Below are 19,328 nucleotides of genomic sequence, written 5' to 3'. Positions count from 1 at the left end.
TTCGCGGTTCGTGACGCTTTACCTTGATTCTCCTCGTCCTGCACATCTGGCAGCCCCTCGAAGGCTTGCCACAGTACACCATGGCGACTGTTAAAGGAGTCGTAGGTAACGAGCGCGGCTGGTGACGGCTGTCGTAAAAGAGTCGAAGATGGCAAGTGGTTCACGGCCTTCTTAGTGAACTAGTGGTTTGTCGTACAGCGGGGCAGCAAATATGTCAATGAGAATAGCTCGCGATGGTTTGGATATGGTGTCAGGTTGATAGCGTGACGGAGGTGCCTTGAGTTGATGGTGGAAAGACAATGGCGGATGAGAATACGGATGAGGATGAAAGATGAGGACGGAGGCGTGGGTGCGAGGGGGTTGAAACGAGAAAGGGCAGGCCCAGGCTCACGCCAGGCCAGGGTCAGGTCAGGACGGGACGAAACAGGGGTGGAGGTGTCGAGATGCCAAGCGTTGCCTCGGCCGGGGTTGTGGGAGATCTGATCGGGCTTGGTCGACTTGGGGTCAAGTGCCCGATTGAAGGTTGTTTACGATACTACCTTAACCTCTTCTGTGGATGCTGTGTGACCCGACCTGATGCTACCGTGACTTTGGGCGGATCTTGGCTCAACAGCAGGTGGTTTCGGCAGTCGATGTTCGGATACAGTACGATGCAACCAGTACAGTCGTATCGTGTGACTCTAGATCAGGACGGAGGGACAATGGGATGTTTCGTAGGACAGGAGGTCGCGGAAGGGTGTGGCAGCGTAGATGGTTGGCAGCGAGTGTGGGACAGGATGCTGAGATCGAGCTGCGGTCTGTTTGAGGTATACGCTGTCGCAGGATCTCGTGGTTCGGATTGGAGCAGATCGGACGGCCTGGCGTGGAGGTTGCTGGCCAAGGCTTTTGTGACGCCAAGGAGGAGGAGAAGAAAGGTGATGGAAGAGGTGAATCCGTGCAGCAGGATTCGCTGGGTTGGCAGGTCACAGCAAGTTTGTCACCAGAGGAAGTGCGCCGGAGGAAGTGCGGCCAGGGAACAGAAGTTGAGTTCGCGCGTCCCATCAGGAGGGACTGCCGGTGCAGAAAACCTAACGAATTGCGGCCTAGAGGATGTTGAAGCCTTCCCGAAATAAGGACATAGCTCTGGACTGACCTGAGACAAGGCAGAGATGATGGATGGAAGAAGGCGGCGGCGATGGATCCATGGGTACGTCAAGGCGAAGATTGACGTTAGGCCCGCCTCGACGAATGCTGCAGCGCGCTTTGACAGGGCCAAGGGTCGCTCTCTTAACCTGGCTAGCGTTCATGGGTACTACATGTACATGTAGGTAGGTAAGGTAGGTACGGAAGTTTTCATCATGTCCGCCGCCTTGATGCTTCACTTGCCTGGACTGCCCATATTCGTTGCCTGCCCCGATGATCCCGACGCATCATACTTCTGTCAAATCTGCCCTTTGCACACCCCTATTATGCTTCTGACAGCCTTATCATGACTATGACAGGCCAGATAGGATAGATCGCCATGACCCTGGCTTCTGGTGACAGACAGACACTACCCTCTGACTCTTCTCCGTGACACACGCCGCCGTTGTCTCGCCGTCCCTCGCCTTCCCCTTTAGCGTCGTGTCACCCGAGGGCCTCCGCCTTGTGCACGCCTGGTGGAGGCCCTCTGTTCCGCAGTGCCGAAGACCAGCTTGGTTTACGAACAGAAGCAGCAGCAGCGGCATCAGCAGTGCAGCAGTAGAGCAGCAGCGGCAGCATCAACGAAGACGCCTGTCTGAAACCATCCCATCATTCGGACAGCGATTCTTCACGAAGCCCATGTTTCACATCCACTACCCAAAACCGAGACACCGAGAGCAGCGACGAAAAGAGAGACACGGCTGTGTTACCCCAGTGTCTTGCCCTTTCTTTTTGGCACTTCCATAACCCCCGCGGCCTATACCCACGGCCTATAGGATCGATCGCCCTTCAAGTTCCCGCCCTCAATGCGCCTCCTCCCGTTCGTGACAAATGCTCCCTCCCTCGTGGCCGCCATCGATCGGACAGCCACGAACACGAGGTCGACGGGCGAGGGTGAAATAATTTTGCTTTTTCGTTTTCTCGGTCGCCAACACGTCTCCCACGTCGCACGAGCAGCACACCACTAAGCGGCCCTCGGTCGTGTCGCATCGGAATGCACTGTCCATGGTTCATCTACGGTACACTATATGTCAGCCTGCGCCCTGACGCGGCGATTCAGGAACACACGCTTTTCCCACCCCGCCACTCGCCACCAACCAGCCATCAGACGAGCAAGCAAGCCGGCCAGCCAGCTTTCGGCCCCTCTTGAGATCTGCCCTCCCTACCCGGCCCCCCATTTCCTCCCCATGTCTCTCCCCCCGCTGGAAACGACCATCTCTCCATCTGCCATCGATAGCCCCCCGTCCCCCGGTTCCCGTGATTTCGTAGCCAAACACAAACAAATGAATAGTGTATTAAGAGGCAAAGCCATGAGCAGGCAATACCCCGCCCCAAGCCGCAGATCACCCGGACCTCGGTCTCGCCCCTCCAGACTATCTGCCCTCCATCGGCCGGCCGCCGAGGTGGTGGTGGTGGTGGTGATCCCCTCCAAATCCACCATCCCATCACCTCGCATTTTCAGACTGGCTGACTGGGCTGCGAGCCTGCAGGTGCCGAGCCGCACTTTGCCCTTCCCAGATCCCTGGATGGGGCCATCCTCGATGCGGAAATGCTTGCGGATGAGGGGACGCCACCTGCTGTCCTGGAGGCGGGAAGCAGGAGGCGCATGTACTGTACACCCGATGCCAGTTGCTGGCGGATGTCGAGGGAACATCAACCTCCATCCCTTGAGGACCACCAAGAGTACGGCCTCAGGCACTTTGGAGCCATGGCGCCGGCTCGACCGCCTACTTAAATGATTTTCATCTAATATAGTGCGATCAAGCGATAGCATATACCTGGTCCGGAAACGGAATTCTGCTATTATATCTGGAGTGTCCGGGACGTACCGTTGTACCTGAGGTCGTTCTCGTAAAGGGATGAACCGCGATACAATACGGGGAGCGTCCTGTGGGAGGGCCGAACACTGGACATGGTTCACAAGTAGAAGCCGAGGCATGGGCCAGAATGATTATGATTTTATCGTTGCGTTTCTCTACTGAACGTTGCCGTCCATCCATCCATCCATCCTTTCTCCCACCCCACCCCACCCCTGCGCCAGGACAAATCAATGCCGCGGCACAGAGCTGGGTGTTGCTTGATGGCCGGTCGACCCTTTCGCTTTTCTGCCTTTCCTGCCCTGGCTATTCTTGTGATATCCTTCCCCCGCCCATTCTTGATCTTGTCCAACGCCGTAAACTCCATGCCGCCGCCGCCACTGCCCTTGCCCTTTCCTGTCCCGTGCTGATCCTGTTGCCTCCTGCTGCCCTCCCCCGCGCGCGAGTGTGCAACCCCCCCTTCTCATGAGTGAGCCCTTACGCGTCGAACAAGTTGGCAAGCCCAATGAGGCTATCGTCCGCGACGCCCGTCGATGGCTGGCCCTTGGACCCCGCCTCGTCCGCAGGCGTCATAAACTCCTGCGCCATCTTGCTGCGTGCCGGCTTCTTCTGCACAGCCGGCAGCCCGCTCTTGGGTAGTTTGTGCATCTCGGCCATGCTCACGCCCTTGACGTCCTTCAAAAGATGCAGCACGAGCGCCCGCTGTTGGCGCGACCCGGAGCTGGGCTTCTGCGCAAACTCCCCGAGCTTCTCAAAGTCTTTGAACTTGACGCCTGGGATGCTGAGGAGGAAATTCTTCGGCGAATCCGTCAGCGTCATGTAGTGGACCACGATCGCCGCGATGAGCGACGCGAGATCCTTCTGCAGGTCAACAAAGTACGGCTCGTGGAAGGATGTCACGCAGGCCTCGAGCACCTGTGTTGAGATGTATTCGCGAATCTGGGTGGCCCTCTCATGGTCAATGGCCGTCGTGTCGAGCCAGGGATCCGCGCCGCCGTCCTGTGGTGTGTGGCCATCGCCGCCTGCAGCTGTGACATCGGACGACTGGAAGTCGGGCACGATCGATCGGAAGACACGCAGAATAATGTTGCAGCACCTCCCATCTCTCATTCGGATAGCGTGCGTGCTGAACAGAAGAAGAGGCTCGACGATGCTGGAGTGCATGAGACAGAACTTTCTCAGCGTCGGGTATCGTTTGGGAGGATCCTGTGGCCGCAGCGGCGCGGGGTCTGCACGAGTGTCAGCACGAAAGACCCAAGGCCAGTGTACACACGGGAATACTTACTTCGCTTCGTTGGGTCAAGGAAATCGGCGACCATGATGACTGCCGTGTGAGTGACCTGCCGCAGGATGCTCTCCGACTTCATCTCCTCGGTCAGGTCGTCGCTTCCGACGTCAATCTTCTGCTGGTCCTCGAGCCTCTTCCATTCGGAACTGATCTTCGCGTCCATCTGTCGGAAGCAATTCGCCAGGAGCGGCGGCAGGAAGTGCTCGCGCTGTTCCAGTGGACAATCGTCCACCAGGTATCTCGTCAGGTTGAGCAGATTGATCTGTTGATGGGCAGACAGGTGGACTGCGTTCTGGAACAACGCTTCGGCGAGGGGGCTTGGCAGTTCGCCAAACCCGTAAAAGTACGTCTCGAGCCGGCTCATGCAGTAAATAATCGCATAGCATGTCTCTCGCACGAACCGCACCGAGCCTCTGATGGTCGATGCAAGTCCTTCCAACGTCCCTTTCCTATCCGTTACGCGAGCGTAGAACTCGTCTTTGCTGCCTTCCGAGATGCCTGCCTGCCAAAAGCGATCGCTGAGCACCCTCTTGACGACAGTGCCCATCTCATTGGGAAATTCGGGCCAGTTGTCGGGGTTGTGCGATGCATGGGCATGGCTGCAAGGTCAGTTGTGTGTCGACGCTGTGGACTGGCTCAAGATATACGTACCTGAGGAATTGCAGAAGATCAGGCAAGATGGCCTGGAAGGCTTCGTTATTCCAGAGCCTGTATGATGCCTGGAAGGGCTGGGAAGACTTTTCCAGCTTTTCGACCGAGTAAGACAGGAAAGATTTGGTCGGTCGGAGGGGCAGCATCTGCAGCATGTTAGCACCGATCGGACAGCAGACAGGGCATCCCATGGACATACCTTTTGCCTGTCTTCGAGCTCCGCCTGCAGAGCAAGGCCCTCAGCATCCAGCTCGCACGCGCCCCAGTCGCTAACAGTATGAGCTCCATGATTCCTGAGATAGGCCTTCGCTTTATCTAGCGCCATCAGCTCACAGAAGCCAGAGTATGACGAAAGGGCTTGCTTGAGCTCGGGGTTCTGCCACTGAGCCTTGATTGGCTCGATAAAACCTTCCAATCGCTGCATCTGGACCTGGGGGTCAATGTTGCTCGCCCGGTGAACGATGATGAATAGAAATGTTTGATAGGCAATCTGTCGCTTCTCGTCGAGCGTCCCCGATGTGACCATGTCACGGACCCGCGTCTCGACTTGATCATAAACAGCAAGCAGATGATCGGGGACCTTGGATGCTAGCCTCTGCAGTTCGAACATGCTTTCAGACTGGAAGTCCTTGATGGCCTCATTAAAGGCACGGTGTTCCGGCTGGGGCGCCGGCCACGTCATTAGGATGTGCTCTAAGACCTTCAGCATGAACTGAGGTCTCTTATCGAGCGCTGATGTTGACATGAGGACTAGGATTTGCAGTACTCTCTTGCGAATCATTGGGTCCTCGAAGTTCATATCCAGAAGCCTGTGACACCAAGATTCGAGGCCGTCCTCGAGGCTCGATCGCTGTTGATCCTAGACCACATCAGCACCAAGCATAATTCTTCCACTACCATGTCACTCACATAATCGGGATTGCCGCGTTGAATTGGGTTGGCCCTCCACTTCATGTAGCCCTTGTTGGCCGCATCGATTACGGTCAAGTGGGCATCGGCGCGTAGAACAGGCATGGAATGCTTCGCGTATGCGGCGACTGCGGGGGTCAGCAGGTCTCTCGCTCAGGCAGTAGTGCAGGGCGCGTACCATTCAGGCTCGGCTGTCCATCGTACAGATGGTGCAGCACCTGTTCGGTTTGGCCCAGGATGTGCGAGATGGCGTCGGACGGCTTCAGCTGGACAATTGCCTCAATGACTTGCATACTGTAGCGACGGTAGTTGCCTAGGAAAGCATGCCTCTCGGGCATAGTGTCTGTGTCCTCCATGAGGAACAGATAGGTGGCATCTTGCGTGTCTTCGGGCAGGTTCTCGTATCTGATGAGCCTCGAACCGCACAGTTCAAGCAGAGGCCCAATGAGCTGTGAGTTGGCAGAGCTTTGCCCGATTAACCTGTTGTTGAGGAGACGGGTCCACGTTACAAGCACAGGGATGGACACAATGAGGCTCTGGCTTTGCGCTACAACAACGAGAAGATTCAGGAAACCATCGATATCTGATCCCGTGGGGACGACGGAGAATTTGCGATCAAGATAATTTCCAAGTAAGGACAGCATCTGGAAGAGTCAGTAAGGAATTCTCCATCGATATCTGCTGTCACACGAACCTCGGAGAATTTCTTAGCGAACTGGTATTTGTCGTCGTCGATATCTTCGGCGTCGACCACCGACCAGTTGAAGAGCTCCTTGAGCAGTCCGACCGACGCCTGCTCGTACATGGGCGCCACCAGCTCTGCAAACTCCTCATCGTAAAAGTCATCGCGTGAATAAAGGGCATGCAAGACCTCCAGAGCTCCCTGCACCAATATATTAGCAAAGCTCCCCCCAAGATGGCAGCAGCGCCTGGCCACCAAGACCTGAGGTGCCATACCTTTTGGACAGACACTTGGGAAGCAGCGAGCGCTCTGGAGGCGACGGGGACGACTTTCGAGGCTGCCGTGCCCTTGGGGATCGTGCACGGCATTAACGTGCTGAGGACGGAGAGCGCCTTCACGGCGCAGGAACGCACTTCGCTGTTGCCGTTGATGTCGCCGTTGAGACATTGCTCGAGCAGAGCACCAACCGCACCAGCCAACCCTCGTCACCGTACCGCACCTCGGGGGCTGGGTTGCGGTTCTTGATCGCCTCGGCCAGCACAGCGGTGGGCGTGGTGATTTCTGTCCAACCTTTGCAAAGGACCCCCTGCCTCATAGCCACCACGACGTCATCGCCAAAGAAGGTCTCGTAGCCCAGCGTCTCGAGAACCGTCATGACGAGCTCCTTGTGTACGGCCGAGTCGGGCACCTGCCAAAGCTGAACCAGCAGCTCGTCCATGTCCATCCACTCGGTGCCCCACGACCTTTTTGCCACCTCTACCCAGAGCTGGGCCGTCTTGTTTCTGATGTACAACGGATCGGCTTGCGAGATGCCCTGACACAGCTCCAGCATCCACCCCCTGAGGGTCGAGGCCTGTTCGGTGGTGTAGTCGGCCCACTTGTGCTTGATGGCATTATCGAGAAGCGAGAGCGCATAGTGTCGGACCACGGCGGGCTGCGACTTGTTCGAGGCCAGGGTGTAGCCGTGGAAGGGGGCTTCGTCGACGGCCTTGACGTTTTCGAGGAACTCTTGCGCCTCCCTCCGAGCTTCGTTGGCTGAGTAGGGGGCGTGTACGACCTCGAGGGCCTGGTGAATCTGGGAGAGGATATCGACCTCCCCGCCGTTTGACGAGCCGATGCCGGCAGCGCCATTGGAATGCGCCGAGGCCATGATAGACGGAGCAAGACGACCCTCGATCGGGAGCTCTGGGTCGAACGTGATGATGCCTCCTCGAAGATATCAGATCGATCGCATGCGGTTCGGGGGTCGGGTTGCTGTAGGGAGGGGAAGGGCGGGGGATGAGTCTAGTGTTTGTTGTTGGATTTGGAGAACAACGGCAGTGAGCTGACTAGGGGTCGAGATTTGGGCCGGGAGACAACAAAAATGGTGGGGGTCTTTGGGTTAAGATATGTTAGGCAGCGCGAACTGCAGCACACAGAAAGGGCGTATACTGCGAACAAGCTGTAGAGAAGATCAGATCGAAGCTGGGAGAAGGCAGTGAACAGATCAGGTGAGAGGTGAAGCGTGAAGCGTGAAGCGTGAAGTGTCAAGCAAATAATTCGCCCCAGGGATCTGGACCCAGGCAGGCAGACCGAGCTTCCAGGGAGGTGAGGTAATGTACGGTAAGGTCCTTAGCCACGAACTGAAAGGCACTCGGACCCGACCTGAATATGGAAGTGGGCGCACATGCATGGATGCCAGAAACCTGACGCCCGGGCCTGACAGTCCCGGGGCCTGGGTCTGTGAGGTAAACCCTCCCTTGACGCGGCCATGACCGAAGGTACCCAGCCCAGTGGGGACACTGTAAAGTACAGTACTGCTCCAGGCGGCAGGGCGCTGATAAGATCTGTCACTGGCCAGTCCCTAGCCGAGTACGTAGGTACAGTAGGTAGGGTTGTAGTATAGGGACGCAAAATCAACAAGACGCATCAGAACAGTGAATTCGTTGCAGAGTTGTTATCTTCTACCCTCACGAAACATCTCAGCTTGTCTCAAATCTCCACAAACACAGCAATTTATCGTAGAAGCTTGTAGACACGCAGACCAGTGGCTGTGAGCTGACACCAGTCCCTGGCACGAAATCACTGCCGTAGTTCATGCTCTTGTGCTCCTCAAACCGACAAAGCACCTTGATATCCCAATTCTGACCATCCAGAGAGCCTCTTACCTCCAGCACCCTCGCTCCTGCATGCATACATGAAGCCAGGACCGTAGCGTGCCATTCGTCTTCCTCCTGGCGCGCTTGCATCAGCTTCAGCCTCCACACACCGCCTCCCAGATATTCTTCGGCAACGCGGCTGTACTTGCGAGCTCCGTAGGTCTTGCGAGGCGAGTGAACCGCGAGAATGCGGAACGTGTCGTCGTAGCTTCCCGTGAGCACGATCCTGGACCCATCGTGAAGATGGCAAGACGTCGGCAGGATGGCCGTCACACCTGCATCGTGCGCATCCAGCTTGAGGGGCGGGAATAGGAGGCCGAATCGGCTCTCTTCGCTTAGTCCCGTGGCGCCCAAGGCGACGTATCGAAGGGCGGAATCATCACCTCCCGAGTACACCGTGAGGTCGTCCTCTGTTCGTCCATCCTCGTTGGAAGCTGTAGGCGGGGTGAACGCGACAGTCCAGGCTTCGAGTGAGTGGGTAAGGACAGGGTACGGGTCATCCTGAATTATTTTCCAGTCATCGTCAAGACGCACAAGACAGACGTCATTCGATGAGGTCGTGACAGCAAGGACCTTGGGGTCTGACGGGTGCCAGGCGAGAGACAGGAAAAGGACACCGTCAGGGGTATCAGGGAATGTGCTCGTCGCGATGTGCTTCAGCGGCGAGGACTCGTCAGATGTTGGGTCCAGTCGCATAATAGCGAGCGTGCCTGTGCTGGATGCCACTGCTAGAATGTCTTGCTTGCCAACGATGGGGCAGAAGTGAAGGTCTAGGATCGCAGATGGCTGTGAGACTACCTGGACATGATGCCTTTGCCCGGTGTCAGCAGCATGTAGGATGACAGGAGCTCGAGGGAGAGTCTTACATCGTTGCATCCACGAGCTTGAACACGACGAGGGTGCCATTGCGATTCTGCGTCTTCTTTGCCGCGGTCACCTCTCCGTGCTCGAAAGAACTCTCGTCGTCTCCGGAGGCATCGGGCTTTGTTTCCACCTTGTCGTCCTTCTGCAAGTTATAGGTTCCGACAACGAAGTAGGAGGGGTGCGTTTGGGAAAACTCGACACAGCTCGGCGGCAAATCCAGCACGATACTTTGGGTTGAAGCGATTGTCTGGCCTTCGTCACTCATTCTGTAGAGTGTCCCAGCCGCCTGTGCTGGACTGTATGAAATGGGTTATGCGTGAGTTGGAACTGTGGAGGATGAGGTTTATTCATGCTCGCCTTTGAATTGACACTACCATCTCCTTGATTCTAAAATGTGCGGGCCGGCCCGCCACCAGTATCGAATCGTCCCAATTCGACAAGCACCTGCGCCATGCCGCAAACCCAACTCGTTCCAGTTAACAATCAATCGCATGGAGGGGTTGGACCAAAAAGCAAATGCCCATAGGAAGTACATGGGTCGATTTGCTGAAAAGCAATACCCCTGCTCAACGTCATGAGTGTCATAGGGAGGGATCTAGTGGCGGGACCACGGCAAGTACCTGCCCACCTACCACCTGCCTCCTCTACAAGACTTGCTTTCTCGTCACTCTGAATAAACTTGTCGAATAGCCTTCACCTGCATCTCTTTTCCACGCGATACTCTCTCTTTGTTTTCAGCGGCACGTATCACGCGCCACGAGATTTGTCTGTCGTATCAACACTTGCAAAACAACCCGTCCAACGCGTAACTTGGTGCTCTGATCCTGAGCTTGACACTGACCCCGAACACTTTCAGGATCTCGACAACCTAAATGGCACCGCAGATTCTTTACGACTCAGAGTCGGATTTTTACGGTATCACTGCGTCCTCTACATGATTCCAGAACCGCGAAGCTGACACTGCCAGGTGACGATGACATCGTAGCCGAGCTCCAGGCTCGCGTCGACGACTTCGACGTCCACGAGTGGCATCAGGCTCACCAGGACCGAGCCCGCCTCAGCCCCATGCCGGCCAGGAAGAAGTTGAAGACCGCATCCAAGCTGCACAACCCCTACGCCGGCGTTCCCTACGCCTGGCAGCTGACCGAGACGATTGACGACTTCCTCTCGCGCCTGCCCCCGGCGACAACGGAAGCCTCAGGTGAGGTGCCCTGGATCTTTGTTTGCAATCCTTACATCTCTCGTAAGGCGAGGCCGGATGCGCAGAGCCGGAGCAGCAGGGGCAATGAGGATGAGGCGCCGGAGGAGGAGGGGACGCAGCTGGCCAGGGCTGTGGAAGGAGGCACTGAAAGGCTGCATATCCTCACAAGCTTTCTAGGAGGACTGGAATTGACGGCAAAAACGAAGACAGTCAAGACGAGGGAAGCTAACAAGGAAAGGAAGGCGGCTGTGGAAGATGTCTTGAAGCTGGCACATGCTTGCCGTGTGCGGTCTGGCAAGGTAGGACACAACGCCTCCATGCATGATCAGTGAGCTGAGCACGAGGCTGACTCGACCCTAGTGGATGCTCTTTTGCGATCCAGAGGTGGTCAACGAAGTTTGGGGTCTGGTTGCTAAAGCTACTGCCAACAATGAGCTGGGGATCGCTGCAAAGGTCGCGCCGAGATCCGACGATACGGGCCGTAAAGAGCGGCTCATCTGCGTCTACACGGCCGACTTTCGGGACATGGCTGATGTCACCAGGGTTCTGCGAGGGCTGCAGGACCTGGGAGTCGTCGAGACGATGAAAAAGGCGATATACTACAAGCCAGGTTCGTGGGCGGAGCCCCCAAACCTGACGACGAAAGCTGACAGCGAGAATCCAGATGCTTTTACCTACATTGGCATTGCAGGAGGAAACAGCTGGGGTCTCAAGGCGTCAATCTACAATTCAAACGAGGTAACGGCGCAGATTTGAGAAGCACGATGACAGGGTGGGACGGGAGTCTCGACTGTGCCACGTGAGTCTGGAAGGGCTGCCATTTGCTGGTGGAAATCTGACATTTCACGGCGAGAAAGCGGGAAATGGGAGCGCCGATGAAAGACAGAATTTGCTTTTGATGACCATGCCGCAGGCCTTCCTAATATGCATCCCAACACCATAAACCCCATGCCCGGCGCAAGAGCAGCACCCCGTGAAACTCGCTCCAGCAGCAGCAGAAGACTGGTGACCTCAAATGATATAAACAATGTAAAATGAAGCAAAATCAAGAGTATAATTCGTCCGATTCCTCCATGTGTGCATCCGGATCGATAGATTTAAGAAGTAAAACGAGGCGGTAGGCGCTGTTGCCGTTTAGATAGTAGCGGTGAAGCTTCTTGGAGCGCAGAAAGCCGAGACGCTCGTAGAGGCGCACCGCGGGTATGTTGGTCTCTTCCGTCTCGAGCACGATCTCATCTGCGCTCCTCGTGGCCATGGCGTCGATAGCCTTCTTGACGAGGGCCGTCGCTATGCCTTTTCCGCGATGACTTGACGCTACGGCGAGCATGGCGATGTAGCCGCGGCGTGTGGGAGGAGAGTGGGACGAGTGCACCTCGAGCTTGCAGATGATGACACCGACAAGGGACGCGTCAGAGGGGTCGAGGACCTGCGAGAGTCGTCAGTCAACTGCCCGCCGCCGTCTTGTCCAAGGTGGCGTGACGTACCATGAAACACAAGTGGCCCCACTGGCACAGAAAGTAGCGATAGACATATATGCTGTAGGGCTCGCTCAGGTCTTTGGCGATGAGAGAGCGTATGGCGGGGAGGTATCTGCTCTCGAGGCTGTGGTCATACTGAATGTAGTTGAGCTCATCTGTGAGCTCCGCCATCGTCGCACCGGGCGGAGGGTTTTGTGATGGATGGGCGTGGTGTGTGGGCTTGGCGCCTTGGAGACCAGATCACCCGGTCGTCTACGCAATGACCCAGCCAGGACGGGATGTGCACAGAAGGAGGTTGAGGTCGACGGTAGGAATGGCGTTCAGAAAACCACATCCAGGGTCCAAGGCGGGGGCTTCTAAATGAGTTGCAGCCGACTGCCCGAGTTGGAAAGAAGGTCCGGCCGGTGCTGGCCCTACGTTGCTGTCCTGGATCCAATGCGAAGGCGGGTTTTCGGAGGCGACTATGCAGATGCGTTGCGCCAACCAAAAGGAGGGAGATACAGCCCTGTTTGCGTTTTCAACGGGCGATCACATGCAGTCGATAGTACAACGTCAATGTATTTCGAGGGTTGAGGCTGGGCGGCTGACGGAACATGACGGGTGAGGTTGGACTGAATTACAGCTACGCGAAAGCCCCTCCACTCCCTGGCAGCGGCCCAGGGCCCCCCTAGAGAGGGCAGAGTGGGGTTGGCTCAGTCCCACCTCGACTTGACAGCACCAGCAGTGAAGCTCGACGCCGCTTGCGAGATCTGCAAAGCGCCTGGTCATGGACACCAAGGCACATCTCCGTACGGTACCTAAGGATCACCTAAGTAGCATCGGCTGCACAGGATAGAAGACAAGACAAACACCAACCATGCAGAACTCGGACGAATATATCCGATCAATGTCTGTTGACAGCTCGGAGGTGTAGCTCTCGGCCGCCACCCTGTTGACGTCACTGTCTTCGAAGCGTGACAGCTCCTTTTTTCAAGAGCGACGGTCGAGTCCCCTCCGCCACGAGGAGGAACACCACAACACAGACCCCAGGTGCAACAGGGGGACCTCGAGCAATCCCTTGCAGCATCTCGCGACAGGGAATCCACTGCCCGGGAGCTCTGTACTCTGGGCCATCGTAGCCAGAAGTACCGGCAGCAGCTAGCGCGCGCCTCGACTTTTTCCCGTTCCATGTGATACCACGTGCATGGGCCATCCAAGGTATCCCGCCGTCTCCGACAGGTCCCAGCTGCGGCTCACGAGACTTTCTTCAACACCAAGCCGGCAGCCTCAGCGCCATTTACACACCCGGCTGTCCCAGGAACGACACCCGGCGCCGCCATGCCGCGACAGCCCCAACCCTCGGAACTCAGGCGGCGCATGCCGCCGAGTCAACCCTCCGACAGTGCCCTCAGCAATCCATCCGAAAGCGAGGCACCACCCACACCGCCGGCCGCTGGTCAAGAGGACAACCACACGACCGTTGAACACGTCCATATCGTCGAGCATATCGACGAACCGAAGACGAGGAAACGACGCTCCACCGCCATTTTCCTCCTCGGCAGTCTCTTCGGCCTCGTCGCCGCCGGCTTCTTCGCGAAGAGCAACGACCTCATCGACTTTCCTGAGCTCGGCGAGTTCAGCGTCGACAGCCTTTTCGATGCCCTGCCCGCCGGCCTCGTCGCCGATATGCGCGACCTCGTGGTATGTTTGCCTTTTTCCCTCACTCTTCGATACACTGCATTTTTCGACACGGCAAGTCAAAGAGGGCCCTCGTGTTGACGATACGGCCGACAGAAAGGAGAACGCGATTTCGTCGACAGCTACGATGCCTTTGCCGTCGGCCTACAGGCGCGGTCCGAAGGCCTCTCAGCCCACCATCCCATGATCATGGTGCCCGGCGTCATCTCGACGGGACTCGAGTCCTGGGGCACCGCCAACGTCTCCCGGCCATACTTTCGCAAGCGTCTCTGGGGCAGCTGGAGCATGATGCGCGCTCTCGTCATGGACAAGGACAACTGGAAGAGGCACATCATGCTCGACAAGCAGACGGGTCTCGATCCCCCGAACATCAAGTTACGAGCGGCGCAGGGGTTTGATGCGACCGACTTCTTCATCACGGGCTACTGGATCTGGAACAAGATTTTTGAGAACCTTGCCTCCATCGGCTACGACCCATCCAACTCGTTCACTGCTGCGTACGACTGGCGGCTGGCATACCCGCACCTCGAGATCCGAGACCAGTACTTCACGCGCCTCAAGAACCACATTGAGACGGCCTTTGAAGCATCCGGCGGCAAGAAAGCCGTCCTCGTGTCGCACAGCATGGGCGGGCAGGTTGTCTTCTACTTCTTTCACTGGGTGGCCTCTGACCTGGGCGGCCGTGGCGGCGACGACTGGGTCGACCGCTACGTCGAGTCCTGGATCAACGTCAGCGGGTGCATGCTAGGTGCCGTCAAGGACCTGACGGCCGTGCTGTCGGGTGAGATGCGAGACACGGCGCAGCTCAATGCCTTTGCCGTCTACGGTCTCGAGAAGTTCCTCAGCAAGGACGAGAGGGCCGAGCTTTTCCGAGCGATGCCTGGAATATCATCGATGCTTCCGCTCGGCGGCAACGCCGTCTGGGGCAACGGTACGTGGGCGCCTGACGACCTGCCGGGGCAGAACCACACGTTTGGTACGGTGCTCAACTTCAGGGAGGGCCTGAACTGGACGACGCCGGAGAAGAACCTGACGGTCGACGATTCGCTGCAGTACCTCTGGAACACCACAGAGACATGGTACCAGGACCTCGTCAGGGAGAGCTACTCTCACGGCGTGGCCCACACGGAGGCCGAAGTCGAGGCGAACGAGAAGGACCCCCGAAAATGGATCAACCCGCTCGAGACGAGGCTGCCGCTGGCGCCCAACCTCAAAATCTACTGCTTCTACGGCGTGGGCAAGCCCACGGAGCGCGGCTACTACTACAGGTCGCCGGAGATGCCGTCGATGACGAACCTCAACATCACCATTGACACGGCGCTGATCGAGGGCGAGGTCGACCACGGCGTCGTCATGGGCGAGGGCGACGGAACGGTCAACCTGCTCAGCACGGGGTACATGTGCAATCGCGGCTGGGACCTCAAGCGGTACAACCCGGCGGGCGCCAAGATCACCGTCGTCGAGATGCCGCACGAGCCCGACCGCTTCAGTCCCAGGGGCGGGCCCAAGACGGCGGACCACGTCGACATTCTCGGCCGCCAGAACCTCAACGAGCTCATCCTGCGGGTCGCCGCCGGCAAGGGCCACACCATTACCGATTACGTCGTCAGCGACATCCACAAGTATGCCGACCAGGTCAAGGTGTACGAGGAAGGCGAAGAGCGTGACTAGGCGAGCGTATTTCTTTCTTTTCGTGGCGAGGCTCGACGGGCTGCGCTGGCGGTGTTGTGCTTCTTGTTTCTGCTTCTGGGCGTTTGGCGGGTGGCAGCCATGTCGGGGCCAACGGGGAGGATGACGATGACGGTTGGTGCACTGCATGACGTGCGTTTGCGATGATTCCCATAGATGATAGATACGAGTCAGACGGATGAACTTATTGTGCACTGAGTCGAAATGATCGCGAGCCGGCCGTCTTGTCGGCGTCTTGGTCGATGCAGCCGGCTGTCGGAAGGACGCCATCGGTATGGGCCTGTTGGGAACGGTGTTTACCATATCCGGGAGGACGTCGCTGGAAACGCCGCCTAGAGAGAGTCTCTACAGCCTTCCCTGTAGCTTTGACGTAAGGTTGGTAGCGTCCAGGCGTTGGATCCACCCCACCCCGCTCCGCTGCCCACCACTCCAGCCTCTCTCGCCTTCTCCCAATGCCTGCTGCTGCTGCTGCTACTGCTGCTACTACTGCTCCAACAAACCAGCCCTCCGACAGACCACACCTGTTCACCTCATACCCCGCGGCCCGACGACAGTGATGTGAGAGATACACACCATATACCGCTGGTCATTGTTCTTCTTCAGTTGCGGGCAACCATGGCTGACTACGATGTGTACCAATCCCTCGAGACGGAGCAGGAATTCTTCGAAGGTACGTCTCTCTCGTGTTCCCTCTCTGCTTCCTCGTTGCCCTTCTCTGCGCCAGGAGTGTTGCGTCCGCCGACTGACTGACGTCGACAGAACTCGACGATGTGGTCGGCACCCAATACCAGTCCCACGACCTGATAGACGAGACGCTGCGCTCCTGGCTCTACCTCGCCTCCATGTTCCGCGACAAGTTTTGCGACGCCGAGGACGACATTGCCGCCTGCGCCCAGAAGCTGCTCGCGAGCCAGCTCTTCGTCGACAACAGGGACTACGTGCGCACCCAGATCATCTTCAGCCTGCTGCAGGAGGACGAGCCCAACAGCCTCTACCTCATCACCTGCTTTCTGCTGCTCGACGGCCGCGCCGACGAGGCCACCTTTACGCGTATGGTCGAGGAGGCCTGCTTCCCGCGCCTGCTCGAGCTCATCAACGGCCGCAAGGACCGCGATCCCAGGCTGCATCGCCTCTTGCTGGAGCTCATGTACGAGATGTCGCGCATTGAGCGCCTGCGCACCGAGGATCTCTTGCAGATTGATGACGGGTTCATCAACTATCTGTTTCAGATCATCGAGGAGCTGTCCAACGATGTTCACGACCCGTACCACTATCCGATCATTCGTGTCCTCGTACGTCCCCTTCCGGCCTGTCTATATGCCTCTCCATGCCCCCGATATGCTGCCTTTCCTCGCATCATGTCTTTCCCACGATCCCAGCTGACCCTCGCAGCTCGTGCTCAACGAACAGTACATGCTCTCCTCGACCAACATCGGCACCGACCCTCTCGCGCCCTCGGCCCCTCTGACAAACAGAGTCATCAAGTGTCTGAGCCTCCACGGCGATAGCTTTCGGACCTTTGGCGAGAACATCATCCTGCTGCTGAACCGCGAGACGGAAACGAGCCAGCAGCTCCTCATTCTCAAGCTGTTGTACCTCCTCTTCACGACGAAAGCGACGCACGAGTACTTCTACACCAACGACCTCAAGGTCCTTCTCGACGTCATCATCCGCAACCTCATGGACCTCCCGGACGAGAAGGCCTCGTTGCGCCACACGTACCTGCGCGTCCTCTACCCGCTGCTCGCCCACACGCAGCTGAGCCACCCGCCGCACTACAAGCGCGACGAGGTCCACAAGGTCCTGCGCATCCTCGGCGGCTTTGGCAACTCGCACTTCGCCCCCGCCGACGAGACAACTGTGCGCCTCGTCGAGCGCGTGTCCAAAGTCAAGTGGCTCGCTGCGCCGGACGAAGACGCTGCCGCAGCGGCATCCGGCGAGGCAGAGGTGGCGCGCAAGTTCCTCGGCATCAGCCTCTCACCGTCGCAGACTGCCAGCAGCATCAGCGTCGTCGACGTCGCGGCCGTCATGGAGAAGCCGGGCGTGCAGACGCCGAGTCGCCGGGCCGAGGCTGGCGGCGAGGCGGCGGCGGCGGCGGGCACGGCGGCAGCCAAGAGGATACGGCCCGAGGTGCCGCGGCACAGGCACGGCTTGCCGTTTGCAGGCATCGGCACCGGCAAGAAGACGCCGCCCAAGGCGCCGCCGCCGAGACGCCATGCCAAGCTGAGGATCGTAGAGACGCCGCCGGATGGCGGGCCTGCTTCGGACGTGTGACGTGCGAGAAGAGGGGAGAATGGGGACTGCAATGTGAGGGATCGTTCGCTCAGGGGATGACAGGGGCAGAGAAAGCAATGCCGAGAAGTTGGAATTTGCTTTTTTTTTGGTCTTTTGATGGCACGGCGCTTGGGTCGTGGAAGTCATTGGCGCATAGCGAGGCGTTGGGGGACCATGTCCGCGTCCCCCTGTTTCTACACAGTTGCTGAAAACGGCAGATACCAATGGGAGCATGATTATATTACCAAGCTGCCGCGCGCCCTGACGCTGTTTGCTGATGTGTGCCGGCTTACCCCTTGTCGAGTGGCAGGGTATCTTGAGAACGTTGAAAAGATTTGGGGGTTGTAGATTTTTTGCTATCGAGTCGGCGAATGGATTTTGCTGCGAGGTTTACTGAGCTTGGCTTGCGGCTTGCCCTGGTCTTTGGCTGGCGCATTCTGCCTGTACGCTCCTTCGACACATCACTGTGCTGTGAGTTTTGGTGTCTAGCAAGATATCCAGCAAAGCCGACATGGCATAGGAACACACAGGTACGCTCCGTGAAGACACCATCGAGCTATGACATTGGGTGTATCCTAACAGATGTCGACTGCAACGTGTGGAAGATGGATAGTGTCGGTTTCTTTTCCCCCCTACTTGAAGAAGGAGCTTCATGTTTATAAGAGTTATGTCTACAACCATGTACAGATGAGTGACCATGTGCTCACTGGTATCAACTGATGTTGTTAACTCGTGTAGGTCAATATTCTGAAGAACTGGCCAAAAACCATATCGTGATTCATACACCAAACGATCTACTTGCACCCTCACGCCATAACGATATATCAATTGACTGTCTAGAACGGACGAAATGTGGCCGCAAAACACTCACACCTCCCTGCCCAACTGCAGCATACGACCATGTATTTCGTACGGGCGACGAGGTGCAGAGCGTCACCGGCAGAGGCATGACAGTGGCTATAACTAGTAGAGTGGCGCGTCAGGGTGTGCGGCTCACTTCTCGCTGCCTTCTTCCATACGTTCTGGCCACACAAGGGCAAACCGTAGCTATAAGCCGACTCTCACGGGATCGATTTAGGCTTCTTACTAGACGTATCATGGGATTGCACTGCATTTTGACCGCCGGCCGGCAAGCGAAAAAAGTTACGGCATCTCCCGTGGTACTCGTGCTACCCTGCAACACGCGTACTTAGTAGCTGGTCTCCTCGTCATCGAACACAGAACCCCCTCCAGACCCGCAAAGACCTGAAGCAACGGGGCATCGACCATCAGGGCACACTGCCAGGATGAGGATGAGCGATTTCGGTTCCTTGGAACAAGAAACCCCTTTCCCCCAGGCTAACGCTCGGGACATTGCGATGGACTCGTGCTACTGTAGCCTCCAGGCGAGCGAGCAAAGCGACTCGGACCAGGAGGCCGCCCGGAAGCTACAGTTGGCTACAAAAAGCATGTCGCTCGCGGGATGGCGCAGGCGTGCATGTGACATAGTGGGCGGGGAA

General features: G+C 57.4%; 7 protein-coding genes across 7 annotated transcripts; 3 read left to right on the top strand and 4 right to left on the bottom strand.

Annotated features, from left to right (window-relative positions):
- Positions 1-680: 680 nt before the first annotated feature.
- VDBG_09722 (predicted protein) lies at positions 681-1,286 on the bottom strand (the record flags this gene model as incomplete). Its single annotated transcript, XM_002999956.1, has 2 exons — positions 681-949; positions 1,133-1,286. The coding sequence occupies 2 exons, from the start codon at positions 1,284-1,286 to the stop codon at positions 681-683; spliced, it is 423 nt and encodes a 140-aa protein (XP_003000002.1).
- A 1,528-nt stretch (positions 1,287-2,814) lies between these two features.
- Positions 2,815-7,658, bottom strand: VDBG_09721 (MSN5; the record flags this gene model as incomplete). Its single annotated transcript, XM_002999955.1, has 10 exons — positions 2,815-2,888; positions 2,991-3,067; positions 3,460-4,207; positions 4,264-4,865; positions 4,918-5,063; positions 5,117-5,767; positions 5,827-5,954; positions 6,005-6,470; positions 6,784-6,957; positions 7,008-7,658. The coding sequence occupies 10 exons, from the start codon at positions 7,656-7,658 to the stop codon at positions 2,815-2,817; spliced, it is 3,717 nt and encodes a 1,238-aa protein (XP_003000001.1).
- Positions 7,659-8,469: 811 nt separating this feature from the next.
- Positions 8,470-9,841, bottom strand: VDBG_09720 (conserved hypothetical protein; the record flags this gene model as incomplete). Its single annotated transcript, XM_002999954.1, has 2 exons — positions 8,470-9,457; positions 9,513-9,841. 2 exons carry the CDS (start codon positions 9,773-9,775, stop codon positions 8,470-8,472), a joined length of 1,251 nt encoding a protein of 416 aa, XP_003000000.1.
- A 541-nt stretch (positions 9,842-10,382) lies between these two features.
- VDBG_09719 (conserved hypothetical protein) lies at positions 10,383-11,467 on the top strand (the record flags this gene model as incomplete). Its single annotated transcript, XM_002999953.1, has 4 exons — positions 10,383-10,425; positions 10,478-11,010; positions 11,072-11,321; positions 11,376-11,467. The coding sequence occupies 4 exons, from the start codon at positions 10,383-10,385 to the stop codon at positions 11,465-11,467; spliced, it is 918 nt and encodes a 305-aa protein (XP_002999999.1).
- Positions 11,468-11,756: 289 nt separating this feature from the next.
- On the bottom strand, positions 11,757-12,360 carry VDBG_09718 (N-terminal acetyltransferase C complex catalytic subunit MAK3; the record flags this gene model as incomplete). The annotated part of the gene is made up of 2 exons (XM_002999952.1): positions 11,757-12,137; positions 12,196-12,360. The coding sequence occupies 2 exons, from the start codon at positions 12,358-12,360 to the stop codon at positions 11,757-11,759; spliced, it is 546 nt and encodes a 181-aa protein (XP_002999998.1).
- A 1,146-nt stretch (positions 12,361-13,506) lies between these two features.
- Positions 13,507-15,537, top strand: VDBG_09717 (Phospholipid:diacylglycerol acyltransferase; the record flags this gene model as incomplete). The annotated part of the gene is made up of 2 exons (XM_002999951.1): positions 13,507-13,869; positions 13,963-15,537. 2 exons carry the CDS (start codon positions 13,507-13,509, stop codon positions 15,535-15,537), a joined length of 1,938 nt encoding a protein of 645 aa, XP_002999997.1.
- Positions 15,538-16,170: 633 nt separating this feature from the next.
- On the top strand, positions 16,171-17,829 carry VDBG_09716 (LDB17; the record flags this gene model as incomplete). The annotated part of the gene is made up of 3 exons (XM_002999950.1): positions 16,171-16,225; positions 16,315-16,847; positions 16,948-17,829. 3 exons carry the CDS (start codon positions 16,171-16,173, stop codon positions 17,827-17,829), a joined length of 1,470 nt encoding a protein of 489 aa, XP_002999996.1.
- Positions 17,830-19,328: the final 1,499 nt, after the last annotated feature.

This window comes from Verticillium alfalfae, genomic scaffold, assembly GCF_000150825.1.
Source record: "Verticillium alfalfae VaMs.102 supercont1.16 genomic scaffold, whole genome shotgun sequence".
Lineage (NCBI taxonomy): Eukaryota > Fungi > Ascomycota > Sordariomycetes > Glomerellales > Plectosphaerellaceae > Verticillium > Verticillium alfalfae.
This window is presented reverse-complemented; position numbering and strand designations above follow the sequence as displayed.